The sequence below is a fragment of the Phragmites australis genome, chromosome 6, assembly GCF_958298935.1.
Source record: "Phragmites australis chromosome 6, lpPhrAust1.1, whole genome shotgun sequence".
In the NCBI taxonomy this organism is placed as follows: Eukaryota; Viridiplantae; Streptophyta; class Magnoliopsida; order Poales; family Poaceae; genus Phragmites; species Phragmites australis.
This window is the reverse complement of record NC_084926.1, coordinates 20390267-20406928: the sequence shown is the minus strand read 5'-3', so window position 1 is coordinate 20406928 and position 16662 is coordinate 20390267. Positions and strand designations below refer to the sequence as shown.

General features: G+C 41.4%; 1 protein-coding gene across 1 annotated transcript; it reads right to left on the bottom strand.

Annotated features, from left to right (window-relative positions):
* Window positions 1–2205: 2205 nt before the first annotated feature.
* Window positions 2206–6006, bottom strand: LOC133922084 (trihelix transcription factor ASR3-like). Its single transcript, XM_062367247.1, has 3 exons — window positions 5194–6006; window positions 4520–4561; window positions 2206–2759 (listed from the first exon to the last, which is right to left on the bottom strand). Exons 1-3 carry the CDS (start codon window positions 5852–5854, stop codon window positions 2467–2469), a joined length of 996 nt encoding a protein of 331 aa, XP_062223231.1. The 5' UTR covers window positions 5855–6006; the 3' UTR covers window positions 2206–2466.
* Window positions 6007–16662: the final 10656 nt, after the last annotated feature.

The following is a 16662-nucleotide window of genomic DNA, read 5'->3' as shown; positions in this document are numbered from 1 at the left end:
TAAAAAAAATTACGTGATCCATAATCCATGTGCAACCCATTAATTGGATTTACCGAAAAATCATTTGTTTATTTTAAACTAAAATTCTCAAAAAAAACTATTTTTATAACTTGTAACAATTGTCAGTGTCTTAAATAAATTCCCAAAAATCTAGAAAAATTCACTAATATTCTTCTTATGTGATGGACTAATTTCTAAAATTATTCCCAGTCCTAGGTTATATAATGAAAATGTGAGTTTCTTTGTAATACTCTATTTATATGCATTTTTATATAAATAGAGTATTACAAAGAAACTCATTTTTTCATCATATAACCTAGGACTGGGAATAATTTAAAAATTATTTTATCATATAAGAAAAATATTAGTGAATTTTTTAGATTTTTAGGAATTTATTTGAGACACTGACAATTGTTTATAAAAGTAGTTTTTTTGGAGAATTTTAATTTAAAATATACAAAGGATTTTTCGGTGAATCCAATTAAAATGGGTTGCACATGGATTATGGAACACGTAAAAAAGTTTTAAAATTTTTGAGTAATAGAAGACCACCGTTTAAAAAAAGAGGGAAAGCGAAATTTAAGCGCGCTGATGTTACTGTTCATACACGACACTGTTCATGTCATATTCGTCACACATGTGCCCAATACGGTGCTACAGCACCATATTCGATACACCGTGTGTCGAATATGGTATTTTCTGGATATGGTGTACTGAAAATCAATTTTCGGTAAATGAAGTGCCGAATACGAACGCTAAAATTGTAAATATGACGATATGTTGTCTATTTCAGTAAATATGATCACGTATATTGTATAATTTTGAATTTTTCCCCGGGGAATCGGAACTGATAGGCCCACGTGTCGCGGTTGCACGTGACAATGACATGTGGGCCCTTCCCAGGCCAATTCCGGGGGTAGTGTAGGGCCAAATGGGCCAGGCCTTTCCCATCAATTCACCCACTTTGCGACCTTTACTTTTTATTTTCTTAAATCAAAAAACTGTAAAAAGAAGTCCGTTTTGAAGAATTGCATGTCTAGCCATATGTCACCGTCCAACGAGCGATAAATTAAAAAAATACAAATACAACATTCTAATGCACGTAGAATTCAAAACACTATCGAAATAATCTTAAAAAATTCTAGAAAAATGTATTATGTAGAGGATATTATATTTTAGCTCTCTAAAAAAATCGGAATAATTTTTTTCTTTTTTATTTCTCATTGTACAAATCATATTTTATCTATTTTTTTAAAGATAGATTATAGTATCCTCTACACCACCAATTTTTTTAGAATTTTTCATAATTATTTTCATAGTGTGTTGAATTTTGAGATCAATTAAATGTTGTATTTTTATTTATTTATTAACCCGCCCTCTGTTGTAATGACGACATATTCATTTTTTAAAACCTGACGTCCATTAGAGGTGCGATAGAATTCCAGTGGGTGACAGTAGTCTAGATATGACATTTTTCATAACAGACCTATTTAAGAATATAGAAATAAAAAATCCCTAATTTGCTTGCCGCCTGGGCCGGGTTTTCCTAACAAGCACGCGAACGCTTGTTGGAGGCCAGAACCAACGGGCTTGGCAGTGCGGGATAGGCCGGGGAGTTTGGGCTGCGTATTTCTATTGATGCTTTTCAAACTCGGTATCCAAAATGTATATTCCTCTAAAAAATCCAAAATGTATGCTAAATATTTTTATTTTTATATATTTTTTTGACATGTATGTCTTCAATATCCAACCACCAACTCTAAGGGACTAGGAAGGTGACTAAAATATAAGTTGTGTTTCAAGCACTTTGAAAAATAGCCAAAGTCTACCGGCTTCCATCTTGCGTTTTTGGATGCTTTCCTGGAAGGTGAAGAGAGAAGTGCGGCTCAAATAAAACTTGAAGGTTGAAAGTGCTAAAATTTGATACGGATGAAGTTCTCCTACGTACTTCAAAATACTTTCTTTTTCCTTACTCTACAAGCTGAGAAAATAGGATACATGAATTCCTCTAGGAGAGCTCCTGAAGCTGAGAAATTTTGATCAGACGAACTATGACTGGGTAAGCAACAGGATTGACACCACTCGTGAGTCTAGACTCTTGACCACTACTGCTGACACTATGTTTACTACTAACAAGTTGCCCGGCCACTTCTGCTTGAATATTATAGCCAGAACTCATAGGCAACCAACCTTAACAGGAGACCATAGCCAAAGCTCAATTGCATTGCTGAGAATAATTACTTCAAGAATCTACCACAGATCATTCGAATGCTATAAACCTCATCTCCCTATATAACACAAACCCCACCCCAATACAGGTTTCTGACAGAATTTTCAGAACCGGCCCAAAAAGAATCGAATGCCAATAACCCTATACCAATCTGTACATCCACTTACAAATATCATCTTTTTTTTTTCTTCTGTTGTCGTAATTATTTCTGTCCAAACATACACCTAGGCGAGCGACTATAGCTTATCGGCGATCCTACCAAGAGCGTCGGCGAGCCTGCCGAGCACGGAAACTAGGCTGTTAGCTTGGTCATTCCTCTGCTCCCTGTCAAGCTGGCAGTTCAGATTCTGTGCCTCCAGCTGCGCTGCCACCATCCGGCTGTTACGATCTAGGATCTCGATCAGCTTGCTCTGCAGGTATGTTGTGTCTTCGCCAGCATCTTCCTCGGTCCGTGGCCTCTTCTGCCCGCCTTGCTGAGCTGGTGCGTCCCTCTCAGCGCTGTGCTCCGGCTGTTTGTCTTTCGATGTGCCTGCTTCAGAAAAGGCATTATTTCTTGGTGTGTTTTAGCATTTCCAATTCATGCTTACATATAATAAGTAAGATGAGCGTGAATGATTTTATTTATAGGGTTTCCAACTCAGTTACTATATTCAATTGAAGATGCAGTGTCTGCAAGTGAAATGAATCTAGTTTCTCAATCATGCATATTCCACTGCCATTGGACATCTCAGAGTTGTTCAACCAATGAGAAAAAAAAGAATATGAGAATATTTACTCAAACTATTTCATAATTCATCACTAGCTAATAGCTACTATATGTCACCTAGGAATGTAACATTAGCAAGTCCCATACTCCCATTCATATGATTTCATATTTGCAAAACAATAGCAGGCTGATCCAATCATCCCAGTTTGTCAAAAGAAAAAACGAAGATCCAGAAAGCAAATCTACAAAAAAAGGTGTCGCCAACACCCATTTCTGATTCGTGCACTTCAACAATTTAAAATTTTCTCAAAAAATCATAGATGTATACTATGTTAAAATATGTATACCTGCAAAATAAATTGAGTAAAAATATGTTCATATGTGCACTATTGAAAAGAATAAGACATGAGCCTTATCTTTTTTCTCTACAGTGCACATACCAACATATCTTTTGCAGGTGTACATGTTTTAACATATTGCACATTTATAAACTTTTTGGAATTTACAAGTGAATATGCATATGACTATCACTTGTTTCCTATTTATACCTCTGCTGCTTGCTCCTTTTTCTAACTTCATAGTGGAAACTCTCTACCCATTTTAAGGCAATGCTAGATAGGTTCTTTGTCAGCAGCTTGCCACTAACAGCAAACTTTCTCCACATGAGCCAAAATTAAAAGAATCTAGTTGAAGTGTCAAAGTAAGTACCACATAAAGGTGAACATTAAAGCGTTGACGAAAATAAAGTAACTAGTAGTGCCTAATGAAAATATCTAGATCAAAATAAACCACACATTAGACTCAACAACAATCTATGACAATGCTTCAAGCCAATCTCTTAAAAATTGTACAATTTGGCAATTAGAAATGCTAAATCAAATTGAGGTATTTCATTATGTGTGCTAGTTAATTATCACAAACTCAAACTGGTCATATATTTGAACATCTCAAACTTGGAAATGTAGACATCACAGAGAAAGGAACCGATAACTGTGTTTGATCTAAAACTGCCAATGCAGCAAAAGTTTGCTGGACATGGTAATCACCAAAACCATTCATTTGTGGTTGGTTGCACTTTCGTATGAGCTAACACTAAAGTATAGGATCAGCCAATCAGTTACTCCAGTTTTGGTTTCAGTGACCCCACGGCCATATAGGAACATGAGTTCATCATGTATATTGTAGCAATGGTTGGACAATAATACAGTTCTCTAGTCCTGAGCCAATAGAACGTAGCGTAGATGGTTAACGTAACATTAGTCATGCAGACAAGGACATTCTACAATGCTAGTAGCATCAGACATTTTACTGCAGCCTTGCTGATAAATTCGAAACTGCAAGATCAAAGTTAATTTTGATGATGGAAAAGTATGCACTATTGCAGCTGACGCATGCTGTAACGACAATAGCTGAAACGCAACATTTGGCACTAATGCGCCCCCCAATTATTCATGACATGCGCACAATAGGCTGATGAACTCAATGGAACAGTAAATGTTTCTTCGGCAATGCTAATAAATCTGGAAATTGCAAGTGGAAAATAAGGGAATAGAGATCACTAAACGAAGTAGAAGGCCAATTACCTTTCTCAGCGCTCTGTTGTTGCCTTGAAGCCTCGGGCTTCTCTGAAATGGAGAACACAAGAAATTAACCAACAAATCAATGGAACTACCAACGAAATCGACAATACAAGAATCAAGTACGCCGGACGTACACAATCAGAATTAAGAGATGAACCAATAAAGTTGATCAAACTCCAATCTCAAATTTCAATTTCGCCACACCAAAATGACTACAAAACTGAAGCATCAGGAACAGAGCAAGAGCAACTGCTGTATTACTACTGCCAAAAAAGAAAAGGAAGTACCAAAAACTCAAAAATTTGCACCACATCAAACCACCAAAATAAAGAGAACACTGATACATCTCAAAACGAGATATCAAGTAATATGTCCAATCAAGAGCATCTAACCGAAAAGAAGCTCAAGTGTTTACAAGGTACAACCAGTAAACATCAATAACTCAGCTTTAGTATGGATAGGAACCAAACCAGAAAGCCTCCCACCTTTTTACCTCCAACAAACAGCGGCAAAACGAATTCTCCATTAAAAAATCTCCGATTTTTAGCATCAAAAACTCGAATTCATCAAAGAGCCAAACACTGCAATCACCGGGAGGCAGCAAAACGGCGAAAAAACCCATCTTTATCAACGAAAAAGCTCGCAATTTTAGCACTAATAGTCAACGAGCAGCTCACCGGATACCGGCAAGGCGATCACCGGCGGTGGAAGCGGAGGAGGAGCCGCCGCCGGCGCCTCCTCCTCTTCCTCCTCGTCTTCCGAGAACAACGCCTCCTCCGTGGCCGGGCGGCCACTGTCAAACACGGGAACCACCGCCCCGGCCTCCTTCTCCTCCTCCATGTGCACCACCTCCTCCTCCTCCGTGGCATTCCCACCGGACCGACTGGCAAGGATGGCCCGCCCCCAGCCCTCGAGTATGTCGTACACCTCGCGGTCGAAGAACCCGGGGAGCCGCCGCTCCCTGCGCGCGTCGTTGCGCATGGCCCAGAACGACGGCTCCCGCGCGGCGGGCGCCGCGCGCTCCCACTCCTTGATTTTCTTATAGTCGCCGGCGAGGTTGCTCCACCGCTTCCGGCACTGCACGGGGCCCCGCTCCAAGCCGTGCCGCCGGCAGTACTCCGCCACCGCGGCCCACTTGGGCTCCAGCGCCGACGTCTCCCCTGACGCCGCCGCCACGCGCCCCCTCCCGCTACGCCCGCCGCGGCCCTCCACCATGCGCTTGCCCTCGATGAGCACCAGTATCTCCTGCCGCGTCCACCGCGGCAGCCTCGGCGCGCGCCCGGACGGGGTCGCCGCGGCCGCCGCCGCGGCGCCGGCGGGGTCGCCGGCGCTGGACATGGCGGGGGCGCGTGCTTTTGTGGCGGAAGTTGACGTGACGGCGTGAGGCGGGTGGTGTAACGGAGGGCTAACGACGGTAGGAGAGAAAAGCAAGGGAGGGACGGAAGGAGGTAGAGGAGGGGACGCGTGGGGAAGAGAGAGAAAGGAGAGAGAGGGATAGGAGGGAGGGGGAGGGTTGTGTCTTACTTAAGGAGAGGGATTAGGAGAAATGGCGCTTAATTAGGCACTCTTGTGAATTTTCCATGATTTTTTCCCCAAATGTTCTCTGGTATTTTAGCTACTATTTATTTTCGTACAGTTTGTCCTATTTCCGTCTCACAATTTTTAGTTCAATGGAAAAACAACAATTTCAACAGCTTCAGTTCTTTGTAGGAGAGTGGATGTCAGATTTAGCGAGTACAGTTCAAATGCGCATATATCAATTCTATTGTATTGTATGCTATAACAATTTCATGTTAAGATTGCATTTCCTTAAACGCAGTACAGTCAATGGTGGAGACAGGCCCTGTGCTGCCTGTGCTTCGGCCCTGGTCTTAGGCCAGAAAACAGTGGAAAATCACTTAAAAATGTATAAATATTTACAAAAGTTTATCATTAAAAAAATAGACTTATATATCGACCTATCACTATCACTTATGAGCTGATAATAATAAAATATCACTACCGATTCGTATCATGAATTAGCACTAAAACATCATTCGAAAAGAACAAACAGTGAAAATCAACTATCACTGTCGGCTTTAACCACGAGCCAACAGTGATAGTATTACTGTCGGTTCATATTATGTTATGAGTCGGTAGTGAAACCTTGACTAGTCGAGCATCACTGTCAGTTGGTGGCTAGAGCCGACAGTGATAATCAAGGTTTCACTGCCGGCTCGTGGTTAGAGCCGGCAGTGATAATAGATGATAGTTTATTTTAAAAAATTCATATTTTTCTATATGAAGTCGAATGGAGACAAACTTTTATATTAAAACTGTAACGATCGATGAGATCTACAACTTTATAGTTGAATTTTTTTTCATTTGATATCATTTAGATATCTAAATAATCGTTTGAAGTTTCAGACAGAAGATGTCAAAAGGATTGTACATGCTAATAGTATCACTAGTACTTCTGTGGTGGGATGGTAAGGATGTATCGCACAAGCTGAGAGGTTCTGAGTTTGAGTGCAACGAACCGCATGCGTGCGTATTTCGCGTGAAAAATCGTATGACTTGTGACGCGCAGATGTGGGGTTCCTCGGGTGCAAAGAATTTTTTTTCAATTTTTCTACCCCGAAAAAGATCGATTCGGCATCCGACTATCATTGTCAGCTGAAGCCTTCAGCCGGCAGTGATAGCTCCTTCACTACTAGTCCCCAGACCGACAATAATAGTCGGGGACTATCACTACTTATTGCTCACTACTAGTTCCAAAACCGACGATGAAACTTTTTTATGGACCGACTGCCAACTTCAAAACTGATAGTAAAATCTCTTTACGAGCCGACAGTAAAAATATTTTTTTAATAATATATGCATGTATTAACTAGCTCAGCCTGGAGACTAGCCCATCTCTGGCTCCACCCCTAAGTACAGTTGGTTATCCTATTGTATTGTATGTTGTAACGATTCCCTGTTATGATTGCACTTCCTTGCACACAATACAGTTTGGTTATCATAATCATCCTTACGACTCAACAACAAAGAAATCAGATTGTGGGATATCCTCGGTAGCCTCCACATGTTGTGTAGCTAGAGGTCCTTAAGCCATGCTGTTTGCCACGAGATACTGGTGACACCCTATTGAACAACTAGACATCGGTTGGCATGACAGGATTGATTTGAATAGAGCTAGGTTTAACTCTAGGTGATCAAAACACGATTTTGTAATTGCAATCTAGCTTAGCCCTTCTCATGCTCAAATAATTTTGGATGAGCTAGCTCCAAAGAGTGGGAGAGAAAAGAAGAAGAAGAAATGGAGCTAGAGGCTAGACGAGTGAGAGGATTAGCTGGGGCGGAAGAAATGGAATCGGTGCCCAATACCAAGTGCCCATGATGCCTCCTATGTCCATCGTGATGTAACAGGGAAAAGGGTTCGCGGGGAAACCTTTTGGAGAGCAATGGTCTTGCAAGGAGTGGCTGGTGGTGGATTAAAATTATTACGCGATCAAGACTTGTGATTAGAGCACGACAATGAACGGGCTCCAACGGTCTCCATCATCTCTGTGATGCGGTAATAATTTTTCCCAAGGGTTTTTGGATCTTTTCAGAACACCTGAAAAGAATTGACAGGACTATTGTGTCTCTGTTTTGCTTTGGGATTTATCTCTTACACGTGTCAACTGGAGGAGGGATGGTTTAGAGGGAGATGCTTGGTTATGTGTCGTTAAACAAGGGGTTAAGTAGTGGTTAGCATCAGTCCCGGTGGAACAGTGCTCCAGGCTTCGCTCCTAGTGCTCACAAAAGATGCCGTCACGGGGGATATGGTGCTAGATTTGTTCTTAATTGTACTTTTGAAAATAATATAAAAACATTAAGCTTTTGGACAACATATCTTATAAATCCCATGACAATGTTTTACAATTAAATTAAATAAAGTTTCTGCACATTTCTACAAATGTTGTGTATCCGGAGATTGTTGCTTTTGCACATATGAACTTATTTACAACAGAAACAATAAAGAACATGGACTTTGTGATGCAAGCATATGGTTTTTGTTAACCCTAGTATTGTTAGACAACCATATATACATGACTTTTGGGTAATGATCATTTTCAGCTAGCTTCATAAGGTATAACTTGCACAGCTTTTTTTCGCGGGGAAGACAAATGGCAAGCCTATTGTGGTGCGTGTAGTGACACGCAATCGATGGTATTGCCGAAATTATTGTATTGGTGACTTTGTGTACTCATTTCATGCTAAGATACGTGCTAGAGGAAGGTTGGACCTTACCTATGCAAATTATATAATTAGGGCTCCAGTATTGGTTTAGCTGTCCCTGGCCTGCCCCTTTAAAATTTTGGGAAGGTCCATTTCAATCTCATATGGGTCTGAATTGACCTCACCTACTGCCAGGTTCCTTTCAAACATGGTTGCAAACAACTACACCATATGTATTCTGCTAGTACTCCTACATCCAGAAAGGATATGTATTTTGGTTGGACCAGAATCCTGTGCTTGCAGCATGCAGACCACATTTAGCAGCACAGGGGTGATCAATGATGGGAACTAATTCCATCTTGGTTTCCCTTTTTCAGATAGTAATTCGATTATTATGTCATTGTTTGGAAATCAAGTATGGTAGATGAATATTCAGATAGTAAGCAGTGCGCTCGCTGGACTGTTCTTTAATTTGAATGTATGGTAGATAAATATTCAGACAATAATTCTTGCAATTTGTCATTTCAGGTAGCACGTAATTCCACCGGTAGATACATTAGTTGCCCTAATCCCTCACAAAAGAAGCCAAGATATGCTTGGATGAAGGTTCAGTCCTCATCGCAGTCAAATTTGATGAACCAGCAGTCCCTGGAGTTCTACAATTCCGATCCTTTTATCTGTCCTTGCAGCTTGTAAGGATAATAGTAAATGACCCTTACTGGCAGTTTTGGTCAGTACAGAGGCAATAGTCAGAATGGGAAACAAATGGACAGTCTGCTATAATCTAGTGATAAAAATTGCAAATGTTCGTCTTAATGAAAACTCTGACATTTTTTATGATCATTAAAGGAGAATGAGCAATTCTCAGTCCAATCGATATATATGGCTGTTATAAATGATAACATCATAGATCACAACCGATATGTGTGGAAATTAAAAATCCCTCTAAAAGTCAAGATTTTTTCTGTGGTTTCTTAGTCCTTACAAAAGATAAACTAGTTAAAAGAAACTGAAATGGCAATGAAAAATATTGTTTATGTAATAAGAACAAAACAATTCAACATCTTTTCTTTGATTGCAGTCTTGTTAAGTTTATTTGGAGAACGTTAGCGATCACTTTTGGTGGATATCCTCCTCGTAGCATGTCCAATATGTTTGAAACATAGCTTAGGGGAATAGGAACAAAATTGAAAAAAAAACAAATTCTAGTGAGGGCTAGTGCTATTTGTTAGGCAATTTGGCTGAGCCGGAATGATGTGATGTTTGATTAAAAAAACAAATACATTCTTCTATACAAGTTATCTGCAGAGCTACGTATTGGATAAGATTTCGGACTTTGTTGCAACATGAGAAACATAGGATAATAATGTGTATGGCGTGTGTTGGAGTCAATTATTATGGAGATCTTCACCATGCATGGGTGAAGATTTAATAATAGAATATGTCTTTAAGGATGAATACATGTCTTTATTTAAACCTCTTTTGTAGGAGGGTGTGTCATGAATGTATGGTAGATGGACATCTGCATTGTATCCATAAAATTTGTAATAATTGTTGGTCACATATATAAAAAGATATAAAGGCCAGGACCCTTTTATTAGGTTGATGAAATAGAATTCCTTTCATCTTAAAAAAGAGAGGCAATAGTCAGAAAAGGAGAGAACTAAATGCAGGCACCAAGAAGATACGAAACATGGGGCGTGATCCTCATAGAGACAGGTCCCAACGAGAGGTGTGACCTGAGCGAGCAGTCTCCTCACGTTGGCTGTTGACACAACCCGGCCTTGCAGCGTGTATCTTTCAGTGTCAACTTGTGCTTTTTCTGTGACCACAGGGGGCCTTGCCCTTTCAGCCACTACAAGAGGCTGCACACCCCTCATGGATGCATAGATATATACTGGTCCATGAGATCATGACCTCTTTCCCTGGTTGCTGAGATTCCCATTGCAGAAATTGCAAGTGCTCTGTGTGGGGAGGGTGCTGAATTGCAATGGGTGGGTGATGGAATGGGACGTTTTTATATATATATGGAAATCTTGGGGGGGAGGGGGGGTATTGGTCGATGCATGATTGGTGCCTCACTTGTTGGTGCCTTGCAATCCTTTCTTACGTTGACGATGTTGCGATTAAACCCTTGTTTATTTGATTTTACGTGAGATACGCTGTGTGTCGAAAGGAGGTCGTCTTTTTCCACAAAGGATATAGCTAAATTATCGAAGACATTTTAAGACACACTAACTCAAAGTTTTGTTCGGTAAAATCTCAGAAAAATAACAACAAATTCACCTCTTAATTTTCCTTTCCTATTGCTTGGCCATGTAATTGGTGAAACTCCATTTTCTCCTTAAAGAAATATACGGGAAGCACGTTCTCAAGAAAATTCAAAATACATCACCTAAGTTGTTAGTAGAGAATATTGATGGACTATGGTACCGTTTAGCAAAGAGGAAAAAAGTTATGTACAAACATCTCTGAAGTATTACCTCTGTTTTTTTTTACTTGTCATTAAGAACATTGACATGGTATCCGATGCTTGACTCTAAAAATCATTTTTTTCTAAGTATTTGTTATCGAAAGTTATTGAAAATATAATCACTTGAAAGTACTTTATGTGGCAGATCTACTAATATCATTTTCATGTGATAAATTATTATGCTTTTTCATATTTGAGAATGGGTATTATCAAGCATCTCTCCTATATGTGTCGTGCAAGTGGTGGTAGTGCTGATGGCTGATGATACTGATTATTTGATGTTAATTGTATGCTTATTACTCAGTTAAGCTCTCACTACCACAGCAAGTGAAAGCAGAAGAAGTATCATAGGCGGTTTCTTAGGATCCATTACTGATAAAATACCTATAGACAGTTGCTAAGATAGATGTGTATGTAACATCTCCGCCATCTGGGTGTGCCAATATCCACAGATGACTTTTACAAATCCGTCTGTATCTCGCTAATAGATACAAACGGGTTTTAAGAAAACCCAACTATACCATTGCCACATACAGTTTCTTTTAAAACCCGTTTGTGTCTCTCTGGTAGTCACATACAGTTAAAAATGACAAATCATCTGGACTTAACGGCTATCTTCACGAAGGTTACATATAGACGGTTCATTCTAATAAACATTTGTGTCCCTCAATTATTGGTCTTAAGACAGGACATTTTGGCGCGAGTTTTTTAGACAGAGGTGCGCTCAAGTCTTTAGACATTGGGCTAAGCTTCCTCTGCGAGGCAATTTTTTTGAAGTTGCCTCTACAACGCGAGCTTCCTCATTCAAATACCTAGAGATTAGTATTTACCTTCTTTAGCTCCTAATTTATATATACATTCAAAGAACCATTGTGTCTAAATATGTGAGCTTCTGTTGAACTCTGCAGCACTAGCTTCCTTTGTTGGCTGATTTGTTTGGAGCTTCCTCTGTTGGAATTCCTATATGCTAGTATTTACTTTCTTTAGCTCCAAATTGGTACATTCACATAACCATATATATCTTATAAATATTTGAAGGTCTATTCAAGATATCGTATATATACATATGTTGTCTTTTTTCTAGTTCGGGATCATTATGTTGCCTCTAAAATTTACACTGAAAACAATTCTTTAGGTTGAAAATTCAATAGCTATTAACTTTTGGAAATTGCAGATGGCTGACCGAAGTTGGATGTACTAGAGAATCAAACTTGTGATGAGTTCCTTAATAGCATATTTGGATCCATATGTGTTGCCGAGACAGATATGTTGAACAAAAATGAGAAATTTAGGTCTTGTCCATACATTGATTGCAGAAATAAGAGAAAGTTTCTAAAGACACAGAATATACATGCACACTTGATTATGCATGCATTCGCACCAAACTATACATGTTGGACTGTAACATTCCCAGTAATTAACGCACTTGAGTATGTGAAAGAATATCTCCAAATATCAAAACTTTTGCGAATGTTTGTTAAATTAAGAACCTAGAAGGAAATCAGTGCATTTCATAGCCTGTCATATTTGGATTTTGTTGGATTTTTTTTAGTGGAATCTGTCTTGGATGTCTAGAAATTTGAATCGGATTTGTGTTTGAATTCAACTCTGAATATATATATATATATATATATATATATATATATATATATATATATTTGTATCTAAAAAAAATGGACCAAAGCCTAGTACTTCTGGCCCGTAGTCAAGCCCAAGACCGCAGCCCGTTTTCTCCAACCTTATCCTCACCGCTGGCAGAGAGAGAGAGAGAGAGAGGGAGAGGGAGGCGCCTGTACCATTGTCGTCTCCCAGGAAAACTTCCCCAAATCGGAATCAGGCGCAGAGCCGGCCTACTCCGAGCTCTCCTCCACGCGGGAGCTCCATCCGGGCCCGCACTGCAACGGCTGTCGCCTGCCTATCTCCGCTACACGACGCTCCCTGCTGCGCCGCGCGAGAAGACTCCAGAAGAACCCGAGGAGATGCTGCCCCCAATCGGCCCGGGCCTCTTGCGCGGACGCCAAGGTCCGACCGTACCTAACCGCACCGACCGAGCCACCCCAGGACAGGATGCCCTAGCTCGCGCCTACAAAGCCGCACGCGCCCACCAGCTTCATTTTTTCCGCCGCCACCCCTTCTGGAGAGGGGTCTTTGGTTCCTCTCTGTCGTCTCCAATCCCGGCGAGGCATCCGACGTCAAGCCGCCGGAATCGGGGTTGGCCTCTCGGTGGAACCTGGTGCGTGGCCGTCAAACGCACGCCCGCTGCCTTCATCTCTCCGGTGAGCGTCATCGTTCACCGTCTCCGTTCCCTTTTTCTCTGTGTATGTCGTGCTTGATTTCTTGGATTTCGTCGCAGTGGTGTTCATGACTAGAACCGTGCCCTGACGCTGCTCTGCTTTATCTCCGACGCCGTCGACCCCTGTTTTTGGCCGTTGTCTCCATCTCACGGTGAGCCCCCGCGTCTATTCCCCACTTCCTCTGTGTAAGCTAGTTATACGAGTTATTAGAGTTTGCATCATTGCTAGGAATGTTGTGTGGTGTTTTGGGGTCCTGTCACCGGAGATCATAGTCGTCGGCTGCTGTCTTTGCCCGGTTGACAACGAGGCGTAGTACGTAGGATTTTTGTTGCTCCTGTGGTGTGGTAGAGTCACTTAGAACAGGATTTTGGTGCGATATAGCAGTTTTTCCGTGTTGAGCCACCGTTGGGACCAGCTTCGACGAGCTCTTGGGCCAGCTCCGTCACGAGTCTAATGGTGAGACCTACCTGTATGGGTCGCCATGGTCTCCAGCTCGTCTGGAGGTGTTTTCGTCGCCAGACGTGCGCTCCCGATGGGGATCGACTCCCTTCCGGTGAGATTCCACCGTCTGGGAACCTTTTTTTCCCCCTTGCGCAGCCCAGTGACGCCTCTAGATTTTAGACATCTCCAGCCATGCTATTTTCAGAAAGACACGAGTCCATGCCTAATTCTAATTAGACAGAAGAACAGAAAAGCTAACACTGATTAGTAGTATATCATATAAGAATATGTTTATTTGCATTTGCAGTATTTCGGCCTTTCCATTTGGATTTGTATTTGAATTTTAGTTTCCCTTTTTTTTTTTTTGGTGATTTTTCCCTCTGTATGTTTATGTTGCGTAGATCAAGAGTGGGTTGAAGACGATCCCGAAGACCAAGAGTACCAGCCAGATTTTGAGGAGGAAGAAGAGTGTCAAAGGCATGCCCTTTTAATCCCTTGACCATATTCATCCTATGTTTTTGCGTAGTGATTAGTTTTTGCAAATGCTTTTATTGTATTCACAGCGCTGTTCTGTTTGATGAGCCTATGACTTCATGACCCAGTTGATTGAGCCCATGCCTTGAGATGGTTGTTGACCTGTTTATACCCTTGTACCCCATGATCCTAGTATGTTATCATGCATAGGATTTCTTTATGCTTATTAGAAATTGCTTAGCACTGTTTGCATTAAGTACAGCTGGCTCTTATGTACCACCACATGTTCATTTATGCTTTATGTCTGTGATGGCATGTATGTTCTGGTTTGCGTGTTTGTGTTGGGGGGGGGGGAATGGTAAAAACTGGCGGGGGTGAGACAGGAGTACCTTGGGTACTGTGCCGGGGAACCATTCGAGAGGTTCCCATGTGGGAGTATCTGTGGCGGATACGAGCGAGTTGAGTGGAGAGGTTGAAGGTGCTCGCCTCGGCCGATTAAGGACCGAGTCTATGTGTTGTATACGGTCCCGGTGTCAAATCGTACTAACCACACGCCTTGTATGTGGCGAGGCTTAGAGACTGGCCGGTTAGGGGAAGTATGAATACTGTGGAAGTTTGGGTATGTGACAGAAGTGAGTTTGTCCTTCTGGGAGGTGAAGCCACTGACCGTGGGGTATGTGACAGAAGTGAGTTTGTCCTTCTGGGAGGTGAAGCCACTGACCGTGCCTTGCGAGGGGGTCGAGTGGTCTACCAACACTACTGCAGGGTCCCCGAACCGAATCTGAGGATTCGGTTGGGATAGTCCAGACCTGTTAGGCAGGATAGTATTTCCCCTAGCCAGAGAGTCTCTCTGTTATGGTTGCCGGTCGTCAGGTGCCCTTGGGCGATGATGGTACCATGTCGTGTGGGTCCAGATGTACAAGCTCTGCAGAGTATTAATCTATACGTATAGCCGTGTCCACGGTATGGACAAGCTCGGGAACTATCCACTTTGACTAGTTTATTTTTGGGAGGTGAATTCGGATTTTTGGAAAAAGAAAATCAAGTGTGTGTTTGGATTCCAGCCGAGAGCTGTGGGATGTTGGGAGTTGTCTACCTGACTTGGTGGGGAGCACGGAGGCTCCAGCTTATGTGTTCACCACATAATTACTTCGGAAACAAAATGCGATTTTTATTTCTTGTATTTCTATTTTCAAAACCCTAGGATTGCTAAAAATGGCCTTTCTGCAACCTAACCTATACTGCCAGTATCCTTGAAACTCATGTGTGCATGTAGTGCACGCTAGTGCTTTGAGTAGGGTATGCTGAGTACTATCGTGTACTCATATACTACAGATTTGTTTTGGGTCCAGGCGATGAGCCAGACTACAGCTTCTTGGATGATTATTCTGAGGATTAAAAGATGAGGGATCATGGCTTGCTGCTAAGTTTGCCTGTGCTTGTGGCACTGCGTTTTCTTCCGCTGTCTTGCTGTTTTTATTTGATTGAGACCATTCGTGTACTTGGCCTGTGAGCCTTTATGTTGTAATAATGAGGAACTTGTACTCTTTAAAAAAATTTATGTTTATGGTATGGAATTGATGACATATGTGACAATAGTTGTACGTGTCAGCTTATTCCTGGGACTGACACAGAGGTATAGAGTCCCTGGATTCATGATAATGAATCTGGGGGCGTTACATGGACCAAGCATGCAGAAGAAGGCATGAATGAACTTGATGGCGATATGTATGAAGTAGGAGATCCCGAGTGTAATGTGTATAAAGTTATTGTAGACAGGAACATCAAATAGATTGGTGATGACTTCATAGATCAAGGTGATGATATTCTTGAAAATTTGGAGTAGATGGCCCACAATGCAAAGGGGAATGATGAATACAATGATAGAGAGTTTGCTAGATTTCAAGAATTTGTGATTGGAAGTGGAAAGAGTCCATACTTGCAAGCAAGATTACATTATTTATTGTGGAGAGTATGCATACTTCCCGGGGCTCCCACAAGACCTCCAAGAGCTCACCGAGAATACCTCCAATCTCCACGACCAGCTAGGTGTTGTCAACCACCAAGAGTAACAAGCTAACTGGTTCACTTGATCCCTATCAAGCCTAAACAACAGCTAGATGCACACTCGCTACTCTTGAAGCACTGATGAAGTCCTTAATCTTCAATTAAGAACTTACAAATAAACTCAAGTGCTCTCCCTTGCTTCTAAATGACACCAACTATGTATGAATACTTCTGGGTTGCAAGAGAGACGTATG

Bases quoted from the DNA above. Each gene is read 5' to 3' on its own strand.
- LOC133922084 (XM_062367247.1), bottom strand. From the start codon at position 5,854: ATGTCCAGCGCCGGCGACCCCGCCGGCGCCGCGGCGGCGGCCGCGGCG. The intron at 4,562-5,193 runs GTGAGCTGCTCG...TCTCCATTTCAG, and splicing joins GATCGCCTTGCCGGTATCCG to AGAAGCCCGAGGCTTCAAGG. The intron at 2,760-4,519 runs GTAATTGGCCTT...TTTCTGAAGCAG, and splicing joins ACAACAGAGCGCTGAGAAAG to GCACATCGAAAGACAAACAG.